Source organism: Brassica rapa, chromosome A03 (genome assembly GCF_000309985.2).
Source record: "Brassica rapa cultivar Chiifu-401-42 chromosome A03, CAAS_Brap_v3.01, whole genome shotgun sequence".
NCBI lineage: Eukaryota > Viridiplantae > Streptophyta > Magnoliopsida > Brassicales > Brassicaceae > Brassica > Brassica rapa.
In genome coordinates, this window is record NC_024797.2 from 20,751,038 (window position 1) to 20,774,974 (window position 23,937).

The 23,937-nt window shown below is 38.5% G+C and overlaps 5 protein-coding genes and 1 long non-coding RNA gene across 9 annotated transcripts; 2 read left to right on the top strand and 4 right to left on the bottom strand.

The window, feature by feature from the left end:
• Positions 1–3,023: 3,023 nt before the first annotated feature.
• Positions 3,024–4,580, top strand: LOC103860259 (60S ribosomal protein L13a-2). The gene is made up of 4 exons (XM_009137845.3): positions 3,024–3,348; positions 3,701–3,817; positions 3,912–3,999; positions 4,250–4,580. Exons 1-4 carry the CDS (start codon positions 3,077–3,079, stop codon positions 4,391–4,393), a joined length of 621 nt encoding a protein of 206 aa, XP_009136093.1. The 5' UTR covers positions 3,024–3,076; the 3' UTR covers positions 4,394–4,580.
• A 901-nt stretch (positions 4,581–5,481) lies between these two features.
• Positions 5,482–15,752, bottom strand: LOC103860260 (chromatin modification-related protein EAF1 A). 3 transcript variants are annotated; one of them, XM_033288283.1, is made up of 22 exons: positions 14,940–15,751; positions 14,543–14,713; positions 14,405–14,459; positions 14,232–14,329; positions 12,847–14,155; positions 12,620–12,739; positions 12,218–12,415; positions 11,704–11,895; positions 11,529–11,609; positions 11,358–11,415; positions 10,776–11,284; positions 10,625–10,678; positions 10,267–10,312; positions 9,845–10,038; positions 9,710–9,763; positions 9,549–9,629; positions 9,281–9,418; positions 9,078–9,194; positions 8,521–8,621; positions 8,232–8,438; positions 7,755–8,127; positions 5,482–7,506 (listed from the first exon to the last, which is right to left on the bottom strand). In XM_033288283.1, exons 2-22 carry the CDS (start codon positions 14,674–14,676, stop codon positions 6,064–6,066), a joined length of 5,562 nt encoding a protein of 1,853 aa, XP_033144174.1. In that variant the 5' UTR covers positions 14,677–14,713; positions 14,940–15,751; the 3' UTR covers positions 5,482–6,063. The 3 variants fall into 3 exon arrangements, with proteins under 3 accessions (XP_033144174.1, XP_018513179.2, XP_009136096.2); XM_018657663.2 differs by having other exon boundaries at positions 14,543–14,724; XM_009137848.3 differs by having other exon boundaries at positions 6,064–7,506; positions 11,358–11,412; positions 14,940–15,752.
• Positions 15,753–15,997: 245 nt separating this feature from the next.
• Positions 15,998–16,744, bottom strand: LOC117132897. The gene is made up of 2 exons (XR_004456627.1): positions 16,410–16,744; positions 15,998–16,349 (listed from the first exon to the last, which is right to left on the bottom strand). It is a non-coding gene; the product is annotated as an uncharacterized LOC117132897 (long non-coding RNA).
• Positions 16,745–16,899: 155 nt separating this feature from the next.
• On the top strand, positions 16,900–18,565 carry LOC103860262 (ER lumen protein-retaining receptor B). The gene is made up of 6 exons (XM_009137849.3): positions 16,900–17,173; positions 17,367–17,632; positions 17,707–17,822; positions 17,924–17,997; positions 18,124–18,187; positions 18,293–18,565. Exons 1-6 carry the CDS (start codon positions 17,083–17,085, stop codon positions 18,327–18,329), a joined length of 648 nt encoding a protein of 215 aa, XP_009136097.1. The 5' UTR covers positions 16,900–17,082; the 3' UTR covers positions 18,330–18,565.
• A 784-nt stretch (positions 18,566–19,349) lies between these two features.
• Positions 19,350–20,273, bottom strand: LOC108871271. The gene has a single exon (XM_018657573.2). It carries the CDS (start codon positions 19,795–19,797, stop codon positions 19,594–19,596), a length of 204 nt encoding a protein of 67 aa, XP_018513089.1. The 5' UTR covers positions 19,798–20,273; the 3' UTR covers positions 19,350–19,593.
• Positions 20,274–20,688: 415 nt separating this feature from the next.
• On the bottom strand, positions 20,689–21,553 carry LOC117125663 (B3 domain-containing protein REM2-like). 2 transcript variants are annotated; one of them, XM_033288348.1, is made up of 3 exons: positions 21,343–21,553; positions 20,978–21,272; positions 20,689–20,886 (listed from the first exon to the last, which is right to left on the bottom strand). In XM_033288348.1, the coding sequence occupies exons 1-3, from the start codon at positions 21,505–21,507 to the stop codon at positions 20,858–20,860; spliced, it is 489 nt and encodes a 162-aa protein (XP_033144239.1). In that variant the 5' UTR covers positions 21,508–21,553; the 3' UTR covers positions 20,689–20,857. The 2 variants fall into 2 exon arrangements, with proteins under 2 accessions (XP_033144239.1, XP_033144238.1); XM_033288347.1 differs by having other exon boundaries at positions 20,702–21,272.
• Between the last annotated feature and the right edge of the window lie 2,384 nt (positions 21,554–23,937).

A 23,937-nucleotide genomic window follows, 5' to 3' on the forward strand; every position in this document is an offset into this window, starting at 1 on the left:
CATTTTATAAACTTATTATGTAGCTAAATAAACTCCAATAATACTTCACATTTTATATTCTAACTTGACAAGGCTTGCAACAATATTCTAACTTATCTTACTGTCTTAGATATGTAGACAATTATCTAAATAACTATCCAGTTCTTTTCGATATATAGTTGTACATTTTATAGCTGACAAAAAAAAAGTTGTACATTTTATAAACTTTTTTTTTTTCCATCTGAGATTTATTAAGTGGGTCAAAGCCCAAAAGACTGAGCCCAACAACTTTACAAAAAAGCCCAAACAGCAAACGGGCCAACGCAACAAAGAGAAAAGCCCAACCAAACGGGCGAGCCAAAGAAAAACAGCTATGGGCCGTCGGCCCATAGAGTAAACCGTCGAGGAGAGAGGGACACGTCACCCACCGCGTGTACGTTCGCCCGGCGATGCATGAACACGTGTCAAGATGAAGGTCCGCTGTCGTCCACCGGAAGCAAGGAGGCGGCGCATCAGAACTCCGCCGATAGCAGAGATCAACGATGAAACGGCTGCTACAAGAGCCAGCTTCAAAGAAACCCAATCGCCCACCGGATCTACACTTCACAAAGGAAACACAATCATCTACAATCGAACTATCCATCGCCGGCTTTCCATCTCAGGGAAAGAACAACCCGACTAGGAAAGAAAGAGAGACGATTGGATGGTGATAGCCAGAAGAAGAGTAGATCGACGAAAACGGGAAACAACCCGAAGTAAGCCGCCGTCACATGAAGGTATATGCGACGCGGAGACAAAAGCCGGCCGATCTTCGCCGGAGGAGAAGGCGAGAACGCCGGAGACAAAATCCGGTCGGATGAAACCGAAACCGGAACCAAGAGGTCGATCTCTCTCACTCTCAAACGATCTTTGCCTCTCTGAAAGATAGAAATTTGGTAAGAGAGAAAAAATTGTCGAGAGAGAATTCTCTCTCTAGGAGAGGAGAGAGATCTCTTTTTTTGTACATTTTATAAACTTATTATTTAGTTAAATAAACTCAATAATACTTCACATTTTATATTCTAACCTGACAAGGCTTGCAACAATATGCTTCCGTCTCTCTCTCTCTCTTCTTTATTGGTACTGCGCTCACTGTCTCGCTTTCTGGACCTTTTTCATCAAAAGTCCAAGTTAGCAGCTGAGTTTTTGTTTCTTGGTTTATGCAAGTATGTGTCCTCTTTGGATCATTTGTTCATCGGATGAACCAATACATTAAATAATGATGTCGATTCCTATTACTACATATGCGTTTAACACCACTGTGCATCTTGTCTGATATTAGTAATATCACATGATCATTTTACAGCTCTAAAAGATGTGTAGCCAGTAGCCTTCTTGGTTTTGTCACCCTTAAACATATGGAAATACTATTTTACCGATCAAGCGCTAGTCATTTCTGTATTTTTTTGGTTTTTGGTTATGAATCCTTCTTATATCCAACAACAATGTGAAGCAAAAATCATGTCATGGGAAGAAAAAAACTACACTTTTAGAATGATTTTAGCCCTTGGATTACAACAAGAGTTTACTAGTCCGCAAGTTACTACACCTGTTATGTTCTCTCCTAAACTTGGCTACACAACGCGTACACAAGATACGTTAAACTTCATGGAGTTCCATTACTCAACCTTTCCCTCGTTTCTGACATTTCAACTTCATGGTTTCAGAAGTTTCCATGGCCTATCCTCCTGGTTTTAGCCTGTTAGCACCTCATAGCTAAAATAATTTCATATTTCCATGGTGCCATATCTGCATCTCACGTGTTCCTTACACATTTCATCACGTTGTTTTCACCTTTGATAGTTACCAGAGCCGGGCCTTGCTAGAAGCAAATGAAGCAACCGTTTGCGGTCACCAATTTATTAACTATGTAACCGGCCACAAAATTCATAAAATTGATGATGGCCTAATGGTTAGTTGTGCACCCTAGCTATGTGAGAGGCTAGGATCGAATCTGCATTATGTACATAATTTTTTTTTCAATTTTTTCAGCCATTTTTTTGTTCTGCGCTTGCGGCCTTCAAAAATCTAGGACCGGCACTGATAGTTACGCAGCAATTCATACTAACTTATCTCAATTTCATCACGTTGTTTTCACCTTTGATAGTTACGCAGCAATTCATACTAACCCATCTCAATAGATACTTCGCATGATACTTTGCAGCAAGATTCTTCATATGTTGGAAATATATTCTATAAAACTGTTGTTCCATTAAGATACGTGGGCACAACTTAAACCTTAGCTGTGAGAGCTCCTACAATACCAAAACCAATCTTGTTTAAAGCAGCTTCCATAAGATATAACCCCAAAGTTCCTAATTGACCACAAGTAAAGCAAAATCATCTTGTTGAACATAAAAACATGAGCAAGCATGCCGTTTTTAGTAACATACAAGTGGAGAGACACTTTGAAGTATCTATAAAATTCAACACGTACACATTGATCTGAATTTGATGCAAGTGTTACTAGTGGACCAAGAACAATCATACAACATGTTGTAAATGTAATCAAAGTCTCACGTTTAGATAAATAATGTCTAGTATATAAAAAAATGTCCAACTTTGATTAATGCGAAACATTTTGGAAAAAAAAACCAAATCAAATTAATATGTACTCTGTTTGTTGGATCTAGATCGAAAAATATCATACTAATTGGACATGAAAGAGTTGGATATGGACTTAAAAAAGCCTAACACAACAAAATTTACAAAACACTTAAATCAAACTCTGACCAATGAAGTAACAACCAATGAACTGCAAGTTAGCCATTTTCAAGAAACATAGCCTCAGGAGATTACAACCAAATCAATACCAAGAAAAGCTTTGAATCCCAATACTTCGTTATTAATCACTTAAAATCTCTAACTTTCATCTCAAAACAAAAGTCCAAAGAAAACAAAAAGAGCCTTTATTGGGCCTAAACTATCACAATAAAAGCCCAATAAGATTAGGTTAAAGAGAAACCCTAATTTAACAAGGGAGCCCTCATATAAAGCCGCCATTGTTTTCAACTCGAAACCTTTCTCGAAGAACCAACTCGAATCGAGAGGAAGAAAGATGGTGTCTGGGTCAGGGTTATGCTCGAAGCGTGTCGTGGTCGACGCAAGGCACCACATGCTGGGCCGTCTAGCTTCGATCATCGCCAAGGAGTTGCTCAACGGACAGAGAGTCGTTGTGGTCAGATGCGAAGAGATTTGCCTGTCAGGTGGATTGGTTCGTCAGAAGATGAAGTACATGAGGTTCATGAGGAAACGCATGAACACTAAGCCTTCTCACGGTCCCATCCACTTCAGGGCTCCCTCTAAGATCTTCTGGCGTACCGTTCGTGGGTTCGTTATCTAATCTCATTTCATCTTAACTTTGAGCTTGTTGGGTGTTTGTATCAATGTCTTAGGTTGCAGAAAGTGTCTTCCTTTCACTCTTTGTGTAATTTGTATTTGTCAGTAAACATCTGTCTGAAAATGTTATTGAAAATGAAGATCCAAATTATACAATTGGGTGTTTGTATCAATATCTGCAATTATACTAAGGAATGTATTGGGTTACAGAAAGTGTCAGCCTTTCAAGCTTTGTGGAGTTTGTATTTTTCAGACATCATCTGTCTGGAAATGTATTGCTGTAGTTTTGGAAGTTTATGTGAGAAGATGTTTTTTGAAAATGTTTTGTTGTTGGTTGTGGCAGGATGATTCCACACAAGACCAAGCGTGGAGCTGCTGCTCTTGCACGCTTGAAGGTGTTTGAAGGAGTCCCACCTCCTTACGACAAGGTCAAGAGAATGGTTATTCCTGATGCTCTCAAGTAATCATCCTTTTCTACTCTTCTTCACTTTTGTTGTATGGAATGTCCGGTGTCTTTCAACTGATTTCATTCCTTTTCTTTTGTTGTTGCTTAGGGTTTTGAGGCTCCAGGCTGGTCACAAGTACTGCTTGTTGGGACGTCTGTCTTCTGAGGTTGGCTGGAACCACTACGATACCATTAAGGTTTGTCTTTTTTTCTTAGTTATTTAGTTTTGGGAAAAAACCATTTTCATTTACTACTATTGTTTTCAAATATATAATAAGCTTTGCTGATAAACCAAATATAGTTGCTCTGTCAATTGAATTTCATTTCACATCGTTTTCATTATTTGAATTCTAAGTTGATTATGTATTAAAAAGAAGATATGTCTTAACTTTAATCTTAGGAATACGATTGTACTGGGATTTACCTTCTGGTATGTTGTTTTTGCAGGAGCTTGAGGTCAAAAGAAAGGAGAGGTCACAGGCTGTGTATGAGCGTAAGAAGCAGCTCAGCAAGCTCAGGACTAAGGCCGAAAAGGTTGCAGAGGAGAAGCTTGGTTCGCAGCTCGATGTTCTTGCACCCATCAAGTACTGAGAATTGGCATCTGTCTTTTGGCTTAATACTTAATTTGGTTCTCCTCTCGATTCTACCTTTGAATTTTGTTTCTGCTTTTGGTAGCTTGTAAACTTGAAGATTGGAATGAGACTTTTTGGTTTTTTGATTGAACAATCTGTTATGGTTCTTGGTTCTTTTCTCTAAGATCAATGGTTAAGTTTGAAAATTTTAAATGAGAAAAATATGTACCTCTGAATTCTACACTCTTGTATGCTCGCAATCCTAGCCGCACAGTGTGTAGTTCTGCTCTATGTTACATGGAAACGGAAGTGGGTACGTGGAAGCGGAAGCGTAAGAAAGCGCAGAAGCGAGATTTTTTAAAATATTAGGAAGCGGGTACGTATTGGAAGCGTATATTTATATATAAATATATATATATATATATGTAAATTTTTTTAATAATTAGGACTAAAATTATATGATTTAAATTTGAAATAAAACATTTATTCATTTATAATAATTTTGAAATGATTTTATATTAAAACTGTAAAAATACACATAAATTATGTTTACAAAAAATATTATATTAATTATTTTTAATACTTCATAAATAATTGACACAATATGTTTCAATATGTGCTATATCTTTAATAAAAATCTCAATGCATAAAGATAATTTATAGTATTATTTTTGATATTTATATATATTTATAATTCAATATTCATTACTGTTATTTTTTTTTTATATAGATTAAAACTATGGTTTTATATTTTATTGATATACATTGTATTTTTAACGAAAATGGAAGCGTGATTCCAAAACAGAATCATAAGCTTCCAACAGGTTTTTAAAGAGAATATTTTAGAAACGTTTTGGAAGCGAGATTCCGCAAGTTTCCACAAGGTTCCGATTCCGATTCCGGTTCTGAAGCGGGAAGCGGACGTCCGATGAAGCTTCTGTGCAACGTAGGTTCTGCTACTCACTTTACTATCGGATCGATTTCATCGGACTAGCCCCATGACTTTCAGGCAATGCACAATGAAGTGTTGCTCTTTAACAAAACAAAAGATAACATTGTTCTGGTCTAATCTAGATATGCATATGTAATCATGGGAGCTTGGAAACATATGGTCTCTTTTGTTTGCTTTCCCATTCATAACCAACCATAAAAAGAAGAACAACAATAATACATTGAAATTAAACTAACCTAAACCCACAAGAGTAGAAATTAGAAAGGAACAAACAAAAAGAAAAGGCTTCTAAAGGCCCTAAATATATGCCACATGATGAGTAAACAAAATAAAAAGAGTGGGTGGAAGAGCAGACTTCTATACAAAACATTATAAACTGTTTCTACTCTCCCAAACAAAGAGATGAGAAGCAAGAAGGGACTTCACTCTATGATGCGGTGGTAATTTACATACATAATACCTTTCTCTCTTGTGTCCAAAAGATGTCAAAAAGACCATCATGAATCTACTATCTATCCACCTTTCCCCGTTTATCTTCCTCTGCCCTCATCGAATAAGCAAACTCAACCTGCCGAGTTTACAATCTACTTTGGCTGGACCAAGTTATACACCATCTCAGCCAAATCCAATGCCACAGTGAGGACCCGACTCAGTACAAACCAGTTCTGAGTACGAGGATAACCCTTTGCAGGATTTACAACTACTCGAGGTTCTAGGTTTTTCATATGATGTGCCTCTCATTCCACTTTTGTCTCTGGAGGTTTGGGAGACGGTAGTTTTTGTGCTTCTTCTAGTTGAGGAGGCTGATCATCAGAAGCAAGATGTTTCTGATTTTGTACAGTCAGCTGCTCTGGCAACTTTGGTCGTCTCTGTTCTACTGAAGGTAGGGATGGCTGTCTCTGTATTACGCCCTTGAGCTCCTGACAAGGTACGCCAGCAGGCAAATGCTTCTGCGCTAGTCCTTGGTTAGGTGATGTTACCGGATTACTACAAGCTGAATCTGTATTAGAACTGTTTACTACTTTAGGAGCAGCGCTTTGCACAGAGGCGGCATTTGTTGGAGGTTCCAATGCATTTGGAGAAGGCACAGCAGTAGAACCAACTGCTTTAACTTTTTTCGAATCATCACTTACTTGAGGCATACCCTTGCTCGTACTCATACTACTAGTGGTATTGGTGACAGACTGCGGAACACGTGGCACAAACTCAGCTTGGGACTTCCTTGATAAATCAGAGTTCCCTAGATGATTCTGATGAACAATTCGCTGAGCTGTTGGCTGCACCTGACGCTGCTTTTGGTGTAGCAATAAATGCTGATGGTTGGAAGGTGCAACTGCTGGTGAAATTGACGGACTAGAGACCGCAGGTGAGCTCTGGCCTTGAATGCAATCGTCTGAAGGTAACTGTACTTGTTGTTGTTGTTGGGACGGAGATGTAGCTCCAGGAAATGCTTTTGGCAGTTGCTGATCAGACCTAACTGGAACCACTGCCTCTCCCTTTTCGGTAGCCTGACTTGATGGGGGCATGGTGAAACCATTAAGGTGTGACTGATCAACAGTGATGTTCTGATGGATCATGTTTCCCCTACCCATCCCCTTTGATTGTTTACTCGGCTGTTGACCTTGCGTTGGCTGTCGCTGGTGTGGATGTTGTCTTCCAGATTGCTGCTGGTGTTGCCGCTGCCGTTGTTTTCCGGATTGATTGTTTATACCAGGAGCACCAGACTGAGGATTCCTACCAAGACCATGAAGCGGCAACTGAGATTTTTGAGGGTTCTGTTGGGCCATAGCACTATTAGGAGAGGTAGACACTGGAGGGATTGGTAATGGCTGAGGCGAAACAGGTGGTTGAGTCTGAGGACATTGTTGTGGAGGAGAAACAGAAGTTCCCTGAGATTGTTGTTGTCCATGTGGCACAGTAGTATTAGATGCTGCAACCTGCTGCTGCTGCATATACCTCTGGTGCATTTGCCTTTGACGGAGAGCAAATCCGTCTTGCTGTGCCCCAGTGGCATGACTTAGGCCTGGGCTCTGGAGCTGAGGATTATGCGAGTTGCCTAGTACATGAGACTGCTGGGAAACATGGCCTGCGTACGACTGAACAGAAGTTGTCTGGTTGTTGGTAAATCCAGAACTCAAACTACCGAAAGCTGGGATCCCTTGACTGTTCCCTTGAGCAGCCTGCATCAGAAACTCAGGCATATCAGTTTCATCATCTCTGGATTGTTCGTAATGATGTCAAACAGTTTCAAAAGTCAATCGAGCAGCGGTAGAAAAAAAAATCAGAAGCGCTGTAAATCTACAAACTAAAACCAAAGTGGCAGAAAAATTTCCGGGTGGTGAAGTAAATGCTACGTTCCCTCATGAAGTAATCATAAAATATTACTGTAACAGTTACCATAGCAGTAAATAAAAGCCAGGTAGCTTACCCGCATCATATGCTGAACGGCTTCACGAGGCGGCCTGACCATGGAGTTTCTTGGAGAAGCTCCTCTTCCAGAGTTAATATTACCAGTATTTGGAATTCCCACCAAACTAGAGGACAGCATGCTAACGTTATTTGGCACTGCTGGTGAGCCTATGCCTTGAAAGCCAGACCTTGACATGGGTGTGCCCCTGTTCGTTCCACTTACACCCACAGTGTTTACACCAGGAACCACGCGATGTCCCAATCCTGAGACAGCTCCATGAGTTGATAAAGAATTCTGCTGCAGGTTATTACCCGATATCTGATTATGTCGTTGGAGTCGGTGTTGTTCATCAAGTGGTAAAGACCCTCTAGGAACGTTGAATCTACCATCCCTAAAAAAGGAAAAAAAAAATATAAACAACCAAAGAAGTAACAATCCTCGAGTACATTGAGCGGAGATGCAGAAACGTGTGCATTCACCCAAACCACTGTCTACCTTGGAGAAGCGCTGTGTAGACCAGGTGTGGTTGGTAAATTGTTACCCGGAACCACACCAGATGATCCAGAAGTGGATGGAGTGGCTCCAGAAGAAGGGAGCACTGGCGTCCCTTGATTCAACATTGGAAGACCCAGATGTGAACCTGGACTTTCAAGTGAAAATAAATCTTGACCTGAAGTTGACGCATCACAGAGATCAAGGGGCCTTCATCCAGAGAGTAGCAAAATATTAGAATCGCGGAAGTAGTTGTCAGGAAATTATGTACAACGGAAACACCAAAACTTACGTTAGAACACCTCCATTCAGATTATTCGGGAATACTTGAGAAAGAGCCATGACTTGTGAATTGTGAACTGGTACTATCTGCTTTGAATCCCGACCATCATTCTTGAAGATCGATGAAACAGTAGAAAACAGACAGAATTAGCAACAAGAAAACAAATTACCTTAGAATTCTTAATGACTTCAGCAAATGTTAGCCAGGTTTACAGATATGCTTTGAAACATGCCTTCTACAGCATAGACTCTGAGTCTCTGACTATAAAAAGAGAAGACAGACTATCTTCTCAAATTCTATATCTAAGGATTTCTATATGCAAAAGCGTTTTCCATCTCCAGTGCAGCTTAAAAAACTAATTTCGTGGAAACCCTGAGAAGATTCTGGACCTATAAGTTCAGACCCATCCAGTAATCTTCCAACAAGAGACTCAGAAACTAAAACTTGACCGATCACTATTGCTACACAGCCGTAGAAATAAAAATGGAAAAGCAAATGCAGAAAGAAAGTCCACTAGTTTCAGGTTACAAGCTTGCAAACAGTAACAAAGTACTAGGTGAACCAACCTGTGTCTTTCTACAGTGTAACTTCTTCCCAATTAAACAAATCTTCTCAAAATGGGATTTTAGGGTATCTTCCTCCATTGGCCCTTGCAGTCGCTGAAACAACTGTCTTGCACTTCCCTGAATATACAAACATACAATGGGTATTTGAATTAATCTAAACATAGTGGACACTTTATTCAGCGTTTCAGAGCTAAGGAAAAAACCTTCGGGATGCCAGGCAAAGTGGATGGATAAGACTGTGAAGTCCCCGAGTCTTCAGCACTATCAGCCCCATCACTCGCAGTCTTGTCCATCAGAATCTTATGCCGCTCCTTGCACTCAATCGGATTACGATATATACACTGGAAAAAAAAAGGAACCAATAGTCAGATCAAATCAGTCAGTAACGAATCCCACATGTTCACTAGAAAAGAAACAAAAAGTGAAATCAATAGAAGAAGCCCATAATTTTTCAAAATAACATGCATTTACCTTAATTTTGAGAGTGCTATTCATTGCATCACTAATGAGCTCCCAGTTAGGGCCCATGTCATGCACCAAGACAACAAGCGCCTAAATGGTGGAAAATAATTAGATATTCATAGAGCAAGCTAACAGTATATCGATGTTAAGGAAGATGACAAATAGAACACCTGATCCTCAAATAGTGACCACGTAGTTCCAGAGCCATGCTGGCTGGAAGAAATCTGCGTAAATCCAAATTTCAAGTTAAAAAAGTCTTGAAATAAAGCGACAGGAGGAGTTAGCAAAACTTCAACAGCATATACCTTGAGGCCTTTTATTTTTCTGGCCCTATCACGACTTCCAATAAATTTGATAGATTTGTTGGAGTTGGACATATTGCTCATCTGGGAAGCTGCCGGAGAAGGAACTGATCCAGTGAGACCCATGGCCCCATCAAAATTGTTCTCAACCAATTGCTTGGTGGTCTTTTGCTTCTTTGCGTGATGACCGTACAGACCTTATACGATACAACCAAAATATGTCAGAATTAAAAACAAGGCATTGAGGCATAAAAAGGGAATATGTCGATAAAGCAGCAAACTTATGCAAGTTTCCAGAAACAGTTGAATTAATCCAATTACAACCTTCCACTCTAGGTTTATAACTAGTTAACTACACAGTATCCAGCTTTTTATTTTTATAGTTACAATGCATCAGAGAGTAAAAACGAAGTTGCAAATAATACCATTCGTATCGAAATGATTCTCTGGTCGCTTCTTCCAGTGGTCCTTCTGCCAAAATAAGGACAAATTAGAACCTTTTATGGGAAGTCCATTACTAGTACTGGTACAGGATACATATTTGCCAACTATCCTAACTTAAAGATCTAATTACAAAAAATATGAAAAACGGAAGCAAATAATAAATTTGTAAACATTTCAATCCCAAGAATAGGCTACAAACATCAAACCAATCCAACATGCAGCAAAATTTTCATTTTAGCAAAAGCTAGTCAAGCATTAACATCCATTAAAACACACCACCTGAAGTTCAGGCATACTTTTCCTAAACATTTGTTCATAAGATTTTACCAATGAAATCACCTGTTCAGCATGGACTGATGAATCGAGATGCCAGGTTTGGTCATAAGCAGACCCCTGCAACAAATGAAATTGAAATTATGCAATGTATGGTAAAACTAATAGCAACTATTTCTTAGCCAAAAAAGTAAGAGATGCGCAAACTGCAACCTACCAGATGAATCTTCTTCTTCTTTTTAGGTTTTCCTGACGTTTCAGCCATGTCATAAGGTAGCTGCTTCTCAAAGGTACCACTTGATTCAACCTGTGTGCCTTTTTGAAATGCTGATCCACCAGGCAAACTACTTTGCTCATCCTGAAAAGAACTAGTATCCCCACTAGATGCATCTGTCTTTGACGGCACTGGTAAGCTCCCAGCAGTAGCATATCCAAAAGAACCCACAATCCTCGGCCTGGAAGCAGTGCGCACGCGCGTCGGAACTGAGCCGGCATTTATATTACTACCAGGCCTTTTCGCCATCAAATTGGATGAGTTAGACCCACCTGTGTAGTTTACATAATCAGCTCCAAGATCATAAGACCGGGCAGAATGCGACTTCATCAAATTCTTTCTTTTTTTGTGGCTCAAATTAAATGATTTGCTGCACTCGAAAGCTCTAGGAAGATAATAGGCACTCGTTTCTCCTTCATCCTCATCAAGCGCTGTGACATCGTATTCTATATCTACAGTGGAGAAAAAAAGTCAGCAAATTATTAACTAACAGGTGAAGCTTAACCAACCAATAATTGTTCATACCTCCAGCAGCATCATAGCCTGATGTATCAACCTCCTCCTTCATGCTGTTTCCATACTTCTGGGAACAAATTAATACTGTTAAATATCTTGGGATACCAGATTTAATTTTCAGGAAAATGTGAAATCAAGATTACAACATGAGAGCTCCTAGCACAGAACAATCTAAAATACCTCACAGCGTGCGAGATGGGTCTCAATAGATATTTGGTACACCTTCATTGCACCCGATGGAACTGAATAAAATAGGCTTTCCTGCACAGTAACAAAGCTCAATCAGCTATATTATAGAGCTATCCTGAGCAATATTTTCAACTGAGACTGCAGAAAAGTTAACAAAATTTCATACTTCTGTTAGCTGATGATCAACAAGAGATACATCCAATATTTCTGGGTCACACATGTGGTCGGGTGTCGATGGTGCAGCTGAATGATAGGGAACAGAAGAGTTGTTATACTTCAAGAATCTACTTGCATACTCCCTGACACCCGGAACAAAACTTTTTCTGCCAGTATCACAATTAGATTCTTGGCACGTCTCCTGCAGATAGGCACGGTAATTACAATGCAATATACCATTAAGTTTACAAAATAATAACATAGAAAGCAAAAGAACCAGAGACTCCTGGAGGTAAAAATGGAAGACAATTTAAGCAGATAAGAAAGATCCGACTGATAATAAAACGAAGGATTTATCAGTAGAATTGCGTTGCTTACGGTGTAGACAGAAACTTCAATCTAACTACTGTGTATGCATGTGTTTATATATGCATAATTCTGATCTTTAAAAAAAAAAAAACGGGAAGAGCCACATGATCACCATTGCCATCAAAAACCACAAAAGAGGTCTGTGAGTGAAATACCTTATTATTTCCCAAGTTTGTCTCCTCCAGCTCCCCAGGAACCTCCACAGAACTCCAGAATTCCAAGATAGCATTAGATAGGATTGAAGCTATATTTTTCAGCTTTCTGAACTGAATTTCTTTCTCCAATCTCAACTGAGAAGTCAAAGCAACTCGATGGCAAATTTGTGCGGCAGCAGTCATCTTCCAAAGCCGCTCCTAGAAGACGAAAAGAAAAAGGTAAGAATAAAGGAACATGCAATATCAATGAAAAATGTTCCGCAAACATGTGGACAAGCTCATTTATGCATAGGAACGTCCAGATGCTACTGGAAACAAACAGAACAACAAGCCACAGAATGCAGCAATTTCCACGCAGCTATATAGAATTTTAATCAGAAAGCTGATTCAACTAGACCATACCTGCGCAAAATCATTTGCCAGCCATGCCATTTCTTCGAGGACAAAATCCCATTGACATTTCTCACGAACCTCCAGTGGTACAGTACCACAAGATAACTCGGCAATTCTTCTTCTCTTTAACTGTTAGTGTATTATGTCAGACATAAAAAGATGAATAGGTATATAAGTAACTCAGAAAACTCAACAGCTTAAGATCATGATAATCAAGCCAAGTTGAAAAAGAAAACCTGTATAATTCGTGCCTCCTCAAGAATAGAGTCTTCCTTCACTTTATCTAACACCTTTGAGCCTTCATCTGAGCTAGGCTGATGTTTTAATGCTTCAACGTCAGTTCCTGACAATACATTATTACCAACCACGCTGGAATTTGCGTCTACAGATGCCTGAGGTATTGCAGGGTGCAAGGAGCTACTAGGATTGTTAGCTAAAACACTACCACCTTTCTTGTCATTCTCAGTGTCAGAATATTTCTCTTCATTTTGTAGCTCAGGTGTACTTCTGTAGTTTTCATTTTCAGTTTTAACCGAATTCATGTCCATTTCACGCGTAGGACTGCACTCGCCAGTAATGGTGGTAGATCGACCTGTCTCATCCTCAATCATCAGTTCACCAACTGTATGATTAAGCAACCCCTCTACTCTTGAAGCCTTCTGCACAGAGCTTTTATCTGAGTCCAGTTTGTCCACTCTGTAAAAATCTCTTTCAGTATCTACATCTACTTCTAAGTTGTTAGCATGAGAAGACTCTAACCCTTTTGTCCCTGCAGCTCCTCTATCTGTCAAACTTTCTTTTTCTCCGGTAGAATCTCCTTGGGTATAATTATTTTTCTGGCCAGCTATTGCTGCAGCTTTGGGAGAACCAATCTCTGTACTATTCAAAACCAGGTCTGCCTTTTTCCCAGCCTCTTCAAAAGGCAAATCTGCTGAGGTTTTTCTACATGTAATGTCTGCTCCATCTTTCATCAGACTAGTTCTGGATCCAGCAGCACTCTCTCGTACGATAGGTTCACCATCCACCTTGGTATTAAGCAGATTGCTAGGAGCTACATTTGTCGGAACAATGGTACCATTTGAATTTCCAAATACTGGACAAGACACAGAGGTTGTTTGCTTATCCTTTTGATTGGCTGCGTCAGGAATAAAACCCTTTCCGTCCACTGATCCTCTGCGAGCAGAGAGAGACATTGCAAGACCACCACGGTTCTGAACTAAATCCACAGAACTTGACCGTGCTGGATCCCGATTTATTTTTGTTCTGTTCCTCCGAGCATACGGTCGAAAGATTGCAGAATCCTCTGTTTCTTTGGTGTTCTGGTTCGTGTTCGCTTTGGAAGACCGTTCTGACTCGGACGTCCTGTTTTGCCTATTAGGATATTTCGAATTGTTTTCTACTTCAACCGACTTGTTTCCAGAATCAAACAGTAAAAGATTATCCGCCGTATTGGGTTCAGAAACTGTAGGAACTGCGGGTCTACCACTACTCTCCGCGGAGTCTCCATGTGGTGAGGCAGTCATAGCAAAACTATCCTTGACTTCACTGTAGGGTTTATACGTTAAAAATGATGAGTCAATCCATAACATATAATAAGAAACCATAACAAAAAGGAACGTACCTGTTTAGAAAATGCTCTGCTTGCTGATCTGTGAGTGATGTAGACTGGAAGCTAAGCGAAGTTGCAACACCAAACTTGAAATCCAAGGGATTACCTCCCTGAAGCAGATAGAAGAGTAAAATAAGTTTCCCCAAAGGAAAGAGAAGAGAGAAACAGCAAAGATGTAATCATACTTTCTCAAGAAACTCCAGTTCTCTCCTCCTTTCTTCCCGGACATCATACTCTTGCCTGTTAGAAACAAGCGTCTTCGTTACACGCTGGAAATGATTGACAGTTGTAGAAAATGTAGAGGTGTCTCAAACTGAAATTACCTTAGCTCGGCTTGAGCCTTCTCAATAGCAGTGGGAGACGTTTTGAGACCAATACCACCACCACCATCACCTCCACTATCGATAACTCCTCCCATGGAATCAACCTCAGCATTTACTAGAACATATCCATGCATCACCACCTTGGATGCCCCATTTATTCAAATACCTTAACTGAAAAAAAACTAACAAACATATAAAGATGCTTTCAGATAATCATTCGCTTCCAGCATAACGAAGATCACGCCATTAAATATAAAAGACAGACTCAGTAGTAGATAACAATGTTGCATAAACTATTAAATGATCTGCTGAGCTAGCTAATGAAGTGCCCACGAACACTGTTGCACATTTGGAAGCTAAAAGCTTCGGAAAGACGACTTGAAGAAGAGTGAAGGACCTGAATTTTGACGTAAGGCAAAAAGCTAGGGCACAGAACTCGCTCGGGCAATCACCAATCTAAAATTAGCTTCTCTCTCTCCTAGGGTTCCCCTGAAGAATGAACAGAGCCTTTGTTTAAGCTTCAATTCGAAGAAGAAATCGATTTCTCAGGGAAACAAGAAGCTTCTCCATGAATTTCCTCTTTTCAATTTTGGTTTCCCTCTCGGGAGAATTTTTTTTTTTTTTGGGTTGTTCTTGCTGATGTTTTTTTTCTTCTCGGTCTCTCTCTCTCTCTCTCCTCGAAGCAGTATGCGACTCTCTCTCTCTCTCCCTCTCTCTCTTCAACTTCGAGTTATGGGCCTGGGCTTTTGACAGACTCGTGCAATAATAAATAACTTGCTGTTTACAAAACAAATCATTCAACTTACCCATTTGAGTAGCACTAAAAAAGTCAACATAATTAAATGAATGGGGTAACTAAGGATTTGACTGGTTTAAACGCAGTGGTTGCGGTTACGGAAGTTTGTGGATGCGAGCAGTTGTAGTTTCTAACGGTTTTAAGAGATTTGTACAACTGGTACTGCAGTTAAAAATTGGTACATTTGCGGGTGACTTATGACTGGTTAACTACCAAATGCGGTAACAGTCAAATAATAAATTAACAATATTTACATTTAATATAATTATAAAAATATCAAAAATAAGAAAATTATAATAAATATAAAATTTATATTTAGAAAGTTATAATTTTAATTTTTGAAAATTTATTGAAATTGTTTTTATTATAAAATTTTATAATATTAATTAAAACATAATAGATATATTTTAATAATTTCATAATTTCAGTTTTAAAATTTTTTATTAAATATTTTTATTTTTGTATATATATTGTTTTAAAAAAAAGAAAAAAAATTACCATTCCGTAACCGCAAACGCTAGCTGAAGCCGGCTTTTGAATTTATGAGATTCAGAGCGGTTTGAAGCGGTTTAGAGTAGGCCTGGGCGTTCGGGTCTTCGGGTCGGGTTCGGGCCGGTTCTTTTCGGGTCCGGGTCTTTCGGGTCCTAAATATTTAGACCCAATAGGTACTTAGAAATTTTCGGTTCGGGTTCGGGTCGGTTCTTTTCGGGTCCGGATCGGTTCGGGTCTATAATTAAAATACCCATAAAATATCCATAATTTTTCGGGTCCATATCGGGTCCGGGTCGGGTTCGGGTACTTAGGATCTAAAAAAGACATGACATACCCAATTCTATCAAATTTAGTTAATATTTGTCATATATATCTAAAATTTTACAAAATAACCTAAATGAAACTATTAATAATTAACATAAAACATTTTTAAACTCTAAATTTTACATTTTAAAGCTTTATATTACTTAAACAATATTACAAAAAAATAACAAATGTTGTTAACAAAAGATATTTCAACTAAATCATAAAATAATATATATAAAATAGAACACAAAAACATTATAGTTTTAGATATACATGTTTCTAAGTCGGGTACAAATCGGTTCTTATCGGGTCGGGTCTATTCGGGTCGGTTCTTTTCGGGTCCGGGTCTATTCGGATCGGTTCCTTTCGGTTCCAGGTCCATTCGGGTACAAAAAAATTAGACCCAAAAGGTACTTATAAATTTTCGGTTCGGGTCCGGGTCGGGTATTTTTGGGTCGGTTCCGGTTCGGGTCTTCGGGTCCAGGTTAAAATGCCCAGGCCTAGTTTAGAGCGATTTGAGTGATTGTTACAAACCGCCGACAACCGCTACCAACCGCAAAAGCTGCGTTTGCGGATATTAGCGGGAAAACCAGTCGCCTCCTAAGTAGTCAATTCTGTGAACAAAGTTACTTTCATTTAATTTAATGTTACAAAAAAAAAAAAAAAAGTTACATTACTTTTGGTTAATGAAGATACACACCGGTTATGTATCAAAACCGAGAGCATCCGGTTAGGTAATTTATTACCCAAAAGTAGGCCCAACAACGAGAAGTTTCCTTTCATTTTTCTTACCACCGGAGGAGAAGTAGTTCGTGGAAACGCCAGTAACGAACGAGATCTAGCACGGACCGACGAGGACCCGTAGTGTGGTGTAGAGAAAGGAGACGAGCTTTCACTGAACCCCCCCTAGAAGAAAGAAGGATTCAGCATCGATCGATCGAAGAAGATGAACATTTTCAGATTAGCAGGTGATATGACTCACCTCGCCAGTGTCCTCGTCTTGCTCCTCAAGATCCACACCATCAAATCCTGCGCTGGTATCTCCCTTTTCCTTCACCTTTACGTTTTTGTTCCAAAATTGACGTTGACCAAATGATTCGATTCGATTCGATTCGATTCTGTATACGGTCAGTTTCGATTGTAGAAATGACGGATCCAATTCGAGTTTCAGGAGAGATTGCTCTCAAAATGAAATCGATTCATTAGGTTTATGATAATTTTTGTGTGCAGGTGTGTCATTGAAGACTCAAGAACTCTACGCAATCGTCTTCGCTACGCGTTATTTGGATATTCTCACGAGCTTTGTCTCTGTGTACAACACCTTCATGAAGTTGGTCTTCTTAGGAAGCTCCTTCTCGATTGTTTGGTACATGAGGTATCATAAGGCTGTCCAGAGGACTTACGACAGGGAGCAAGATACCTTTCGCCATTGGTTCCTCGTGCTTCCTTGCCTTCTCTTAGCTCTTCTCATTCACGAAAAGTTTACCTTTCTTGAGGTTTGTTTGTTTCTGCTCTTGTTAAAGAAGCTGCAGTTTTTGTGTAATGGGTTATCTGCTTTACAATGTATCAGGTACTGTGGACGTTTTCGTTGTACTTGGAGGCTGTTGCTATATTACCTCAGCTTGTCTTGCTTCAAAGGACTAGAAACATTGATAACTTGACTGGGCAGTACATATTTCTCCTTGGGTACAGTCTCATCTCATAAGCTTGCTTTCTTTGTAAAGTGCTATTGCTTCTTCTTTAGCTTATCTTGATTTGTGTTCTCTATTGTTGTCATCTTCTTGCAGGGGGTACAGGGGATTGTACATCCTAAACTGGATCTACCGTTACTTCACTGAGCCACACTTTGTTCACTGGATAAGTACGACTACCTTAACCTTTCCTCACTATTTTACATGCACATGGGCATTTATGTGTATCCCTATTTTAATTATGCTTTGTGAATCTGACATGTGAACTGAAACTGTGTGATAACGATATGATGCAGCATGGATCGCGGGGCTTGTTCAGACATTGCTCTATGCCGACTTCTTCTATTACTATTTCCTAAGGTAAAACACATTTAACTCATCTTCTCCTCTTGTTCCTAACTTAGTTATTCCTTAACTCTAATCCTCTGCCTTTGACTCCTCTTTCTCGGTTTTGTATGTTTGCAGCTGGAAGAACAACAAAAAGCTCCAGTTGCCAGCTTGATTTCTCAATTTGCGATGCTCGGAAACCCTTCGGAGATTCAGTTTGGTGCCTGGATACAATATCTGCCGGAAAGTTTACTAGTTTACTCTGTTGGTAGTTAGTGGATGAGACGAGCATAGATTATATGTAAACTCCAGCGATCTAACTTGTTACACTTTTTTGAACTTTTTCGTGTCTCAGCTTTTGTTAAGTGTTACTAAAATATTTCGACAGGACAAATCTTGCAAGTATAACTAGTCTACTGTTTCCATATACAAAATCATTATGTTCTTACTTCTTAGTTCTTACCCATAGTTGATCGAACTAGCATATATTAGCTATTGTAGGTGAGAGAAATTAATTGATAACTACATCTTGAAAAACAAGAAACAGAGAACGTGATGGGCAGGGGTTAACGAGAATTGACGTGTGGGAGAGATGCAATGAGAATTTAAATTCATTCTTATCACTATTATCTCTCCTTCGTATCTTTCATGTTTTCCTATATTGTTCCAGCTTGTATATGTGCAATATATAGTACCTCAAAGAAAAATTAAACCAAGATGATATATATGATAATAGTTGCTTTTCTAACTATACTTTCAAAAACGTATGTGAAGCCGGAAGCAATTCTACGAGGAATACCATCAGATATAATGCAAAACAAGATTATATTGCAAAGGTGTTTCCACAAAAAAAGGCAAAACAAGCTTATCTTAATTGAAATATTTATATGAGAATGACGTATGCGATTTTTATATAGAGAATATCAGTCTAATGTGTTTCCTTCACGACTCCATCTTCATTAACAAGTCAAATTAACCTTTCTCTATTAGCTAGATTCAATTTTGTCCTCCTTAGAGATAAAAGTAAGTTTCACAATAGTATCAGATATATCTGCATCCAAATGGATATTTGATTTTAAGAAATTGAGAGATGAATGAAGGAAATCAATTCACGATAAACAAAAACAAGTGTGTTGATATAGTTAATAGATACGAATGTGACATTTCATTCAATCTCAACTGATAAGAGTATAAATCAATAAAAAAATTAAAATTTATTATACAATTTCGAAATTGAACAAATGAATATTTTTTTAACGAACAAATGAATCTTAAGAATAGAAAAAACACTATACAGTTTGAATCATAAGTAACATAAAATGACTTAATATAAAAGTACTATATATGGGCAGAGGTGACTATATATGAACATGTCGGAGGACATAACTAAGTCCATGCATGGCCATACGACCACGCCCGTGGCCAGCAAAATGGCGTTATTAGACTGGGCAAGGCGGCCCGTGGCCTCCGGGGATGTGTGTGCAGCTTGAAGGATCGGAAGGAGGCAGATCACCTCTTTGTAGAAACTGTAAATTGCCAAGACGTTCTTTTGGTAAAAACCTAAACGCTTCGTTTGCCGGAAGGTAGATCCCCATTAGTAGAAGAAACATTAATGAAAGTATCAATGCACGACTTGTTTTCATGGTTATCTGAAGAATAATAGAAGAGGTGTATGACTTGAATAAAAGAGATGGATTTGTATTTTTATTTAAAATCCTTATTTACGCAGATAAGATAGAACCTGAACTATTTGATGATGATATTTGTTGTGGCGATGGTGGTATTTATAGTGGGAAAATTTTTTTTTGAAATAACAATGGTGGCGATTGTTGAACTTTGTTGACATTTTATCTCGTGGAAATAAGAGAATGCCTTTTCTTACGTGGACTCGAATCTTAATCTATGTTTTTCAAATAAACTAATAGCAGGAAAAACAAGGATTTGGTTCCAGTCAAGTTTAAAAACTTGTAAGAACCGGTTAGGAACATCAGTCAACTTTGTTTAACGACTGTAAGAACTAAGAGCGCAAGATAGTCAACTTTGTTTAAATTAAATATCAATTAAATATTTAATATTATATACACCGATGTATTAGATAGAAGACATAGAACTTTGAATAAATGTGGTATCTAAGAGCATGAGCATTGGTGAACCCCACTTAGGGGTTCACCAAAATTTTTTAATATTTTTTTGTGGGTCCATGAACAGTTATGAACCCGAATTTGTTGTTTTCTGCATTAGTGAACCTGAAGAAGGAGTTCATAGGAATAAAATAATAATATTTTTTAATTTTTAAAAAAAATTTAAGATTATTCAGAATACATGAATACAATATTAAAATATATTATAAAATTTATGAAAACATTTTATTCAACCTATGTTTTAGTTTTGGAGTTTAAGTTTTGGTTTTGAGATATGTTTTAATATTTTGGTATGTGTTTTCAGATGTAGAAAAGGTATGTTAGAGTTTTGGAGTTTATGTTGTTTCTTAACTTAAATTCAATTCATAGAAACATTTTGTTCGATGATCAGTCTACGCATTCAACAAAGCAATTAAGTTCGAGAATGTTTAACTTAGGATAAAAGTTCACATAGAAAAACCATTCAAGTTTTACAAACCGAAATACATAAGTTGATAAGTTGCTAATGAAACAAAAAGAAACAAGTTCAGATGATAGAGAGGAAAGACCGCAAAAGAGCCATCTAATTTCGTGAGGTAGAAGCAATGCTACCTGTAGAAGAAGAGAACACAAGTTAACGCAGAAGCAAAGTAGTAACATTGAAGTTATAGACAACACAAACAAGTCAAATGAGAAGACTTACCATCGATTCTGCTGAAGTGCTTGATCAGTAGTTCAGTACACTCCTTCCTTTCCGGACATACACACAGTAATGGAGTTGTCGTCCCGTCTCCAACCACGTTGAACACAAACAAATCTCCGATGGTGCATCTGTTATCACGACAGAACTTTCTCCACCCTCTGTTGATGTAATATGCGCCGTCTGATTCGCTAAATCCGAAGCGCGCAGTCCATGACTTTCCCTCCTTGTTGACAAGTTTGACCTCTTTGCATTGTTGGTTCAAAGCACCACACCTCATAGCTTCCACAGGAAGAAACTACAAACACATACATAACATCAGCCAAGAAGCAGTACTAGAAACAAATAAATAACTAAATTTTACTCACCATTTTGTCGTCCTTTTGATTTGTAGCAGTAACCTCAGCCAAGAAGCAGTAGTCGTATGAGAAAGTAGGAGCATCATCCGCGTCGGCTTCTTCCTTAACGATGTGAGGATGTGTATACTGAATGTCACAACAGCTAGGACCAAAAGGTGTCACATGAAAGACCATGTCTCCTTCGTGTTTGAAGATGACAATGTCACCGATTCGAAGATCATGTGCTTCGGTCAACCTTCGTGTTTGAAGATGACAATGTCACCGATTTGAAATTTCACAGAAACTAACCCTAATGAAACGAGCATGCCGATTTACATCAATTAATCGAAAACCCTCTATCGATTTTGAAACCCTCAAACAAAAAATCCCCAAATCGATTTAAAACCGAAACACAAAAAGATGGAGAGGAGGTGGAGAATTCTACCGTTCAACTCAATACTCACCTAAGAGGTGGAGAAGAGAAACCAGAGTGGATTTGCTGGAGAATACCGCCGGAGATGGAGGTCGCACAGAGAATCGCCTCAGAGAGAAAAAAACCCTAGCTTTTACGGAGATGAGAGAAATGAATCAAGACGCCGAGACCCTTCTTTCTCTCTCGCCAACGCGGAAAGGAGAAGCCACTGAGAGGAGGACACGTGGCGTGAACCCGCCCCTTACGAGTTCACCCGTAAGGCCCGGTTCGGCGAAACAAACCCTTTTTTTATGTGTTTTTAATCAATTGGGCCTATGAACTCGAGCCCGTGAACCCCGCATGATACCTCAATGCGCATGGTCTAACCTATACTAAAAGGAGAATATCCTCCACTCTAAACCTATCCACGTCAGTTGATATATTCAGCCAATCAAAGAGTAATATTCTGCTACGTCATACAAGGTTTCAAATCGACTAATATAAAACCGGGCCAGATGTCTGGGCCACTAATAATATCCATTGCTAATATGAAGCCCATCTCAGTAATACCAAATCTCCGATAAAAACCATTGTCGTGGCTTTTTTCTAGACTCTTCTTCTTCTTCTTCGCTGTGTGAACGCTCACGGTCCAGATCCTCCTCTCAATTGATGATTCTGAGAAACGTCTGCAACTATGACATTCAATCAACTACGACCAGTTCTTGAGCTTCAATTCATCGATACAATTTTTCTAGGCTCTCTCTTTCTGCCGTCCAGTTTTCTCTTGGAGATGTCAAATCTGTACCCTCCGTGGAGATTTCCTTTAATCTTGCTAGAGATTTACTGGTAAATTTTCTCACCTGGGTCATTTGGTTTAATGATCTAGAACAGGTTTTGGGCAAGCGTAAAATTTTCCGTTGTTAATTTTTTCTCAGGTGATTTGGCAAGGAAGAGCCAAAGACTCGCGGTTAACAGATGAGAGCTAAGAAACAGAGGATGTCGACCATTGAGATCAGAAGAGATTGATTCATTCCTTTTACCTCCAGGTTGCTCCTAGATATGTCACGTTATACTTTACCAGATCTTTTGCTCTCGATGCAGGGTAGACATCTCTTAGTTATACTACTTTTTCAAAAAAAAAGTGTCCTTTGTTAATGTAGAGATATTACTGGTCTTAGATTTGGGTGTCGTAGGGTCTTGAAGAAAACAACAAGGGCTGAAGCATTAAGCATAGAAACAAGGTGTTATTGTATATTTCTTCAACTCTATGACTATGTTCTGTACTGAACGATATTGTATTCGAAAGGTCTGACTTTTCTAAAAAAATGTATCTTGGCGTACAAGAACCTGTGTGTTTGTACATGCTGAGCATTCTATTGACTCGTCTGTTTAATTATTTTAGATTGGATCAATTGACAATCATACTTTTATTTTTGAATTTCAGTTTAGAATTAGTTTTTTTTTGTCATCGACGTAAACGACTCAATCAAGACTCTCTGCTAACCAAACTGATGTAAACAAAATAAGACGGTTAACTTCGAGCACCATTTGCAAAATTGTCCGTTCTTGTATTCTAAATTTAAAATTAATTATAATATAAAATACTATGATCCATGTAATTGACTTAGACCATGATTGACTTTAATGTTTTAAATGGAGTTCTTAGTTTCGGCTAAGAGACAGTTCTTAGTTTTTTTTTATATTTTAATTAAGAAAAATTAAAAACCGTCTCTTAAATAAAATATATAAGAGTCGTTTTTTAGTCGAAAAGTATAAAAAAAGTCAAATCATGATGCTCTTATATTATTTAAAGTAGTTTTGTTTCTATATGACTTGATAGAACCTTAACTAATTGGTGATGATATTTTAATACATAAAAAATATAACCTGAATTAATTTATGATGAGATTTGTTGCGGCCATGGTGGTATTTATAGAGGAAAAAGATTTTGAAATATAATGTTGGCGATTGTTGAATTTTGTTGACATTTATTTCGTGTATATAAGAGATGCAGTTTCGGACGTAGGCTCGATTGTTATCTGTTTTCGAAAATTAATTAATAGCACGAAAGATGACGATTTGGGCCCGGTTAACTTTAAAGACTGCAAGAGCCGGAGAGGATATCAGTCAACTTTGTTTAAATCGAATCTCAATTAAATATAATTTTACACCGACGTGTTAGATGGAACTTTGAATAAGTGTAATTGTTTGGT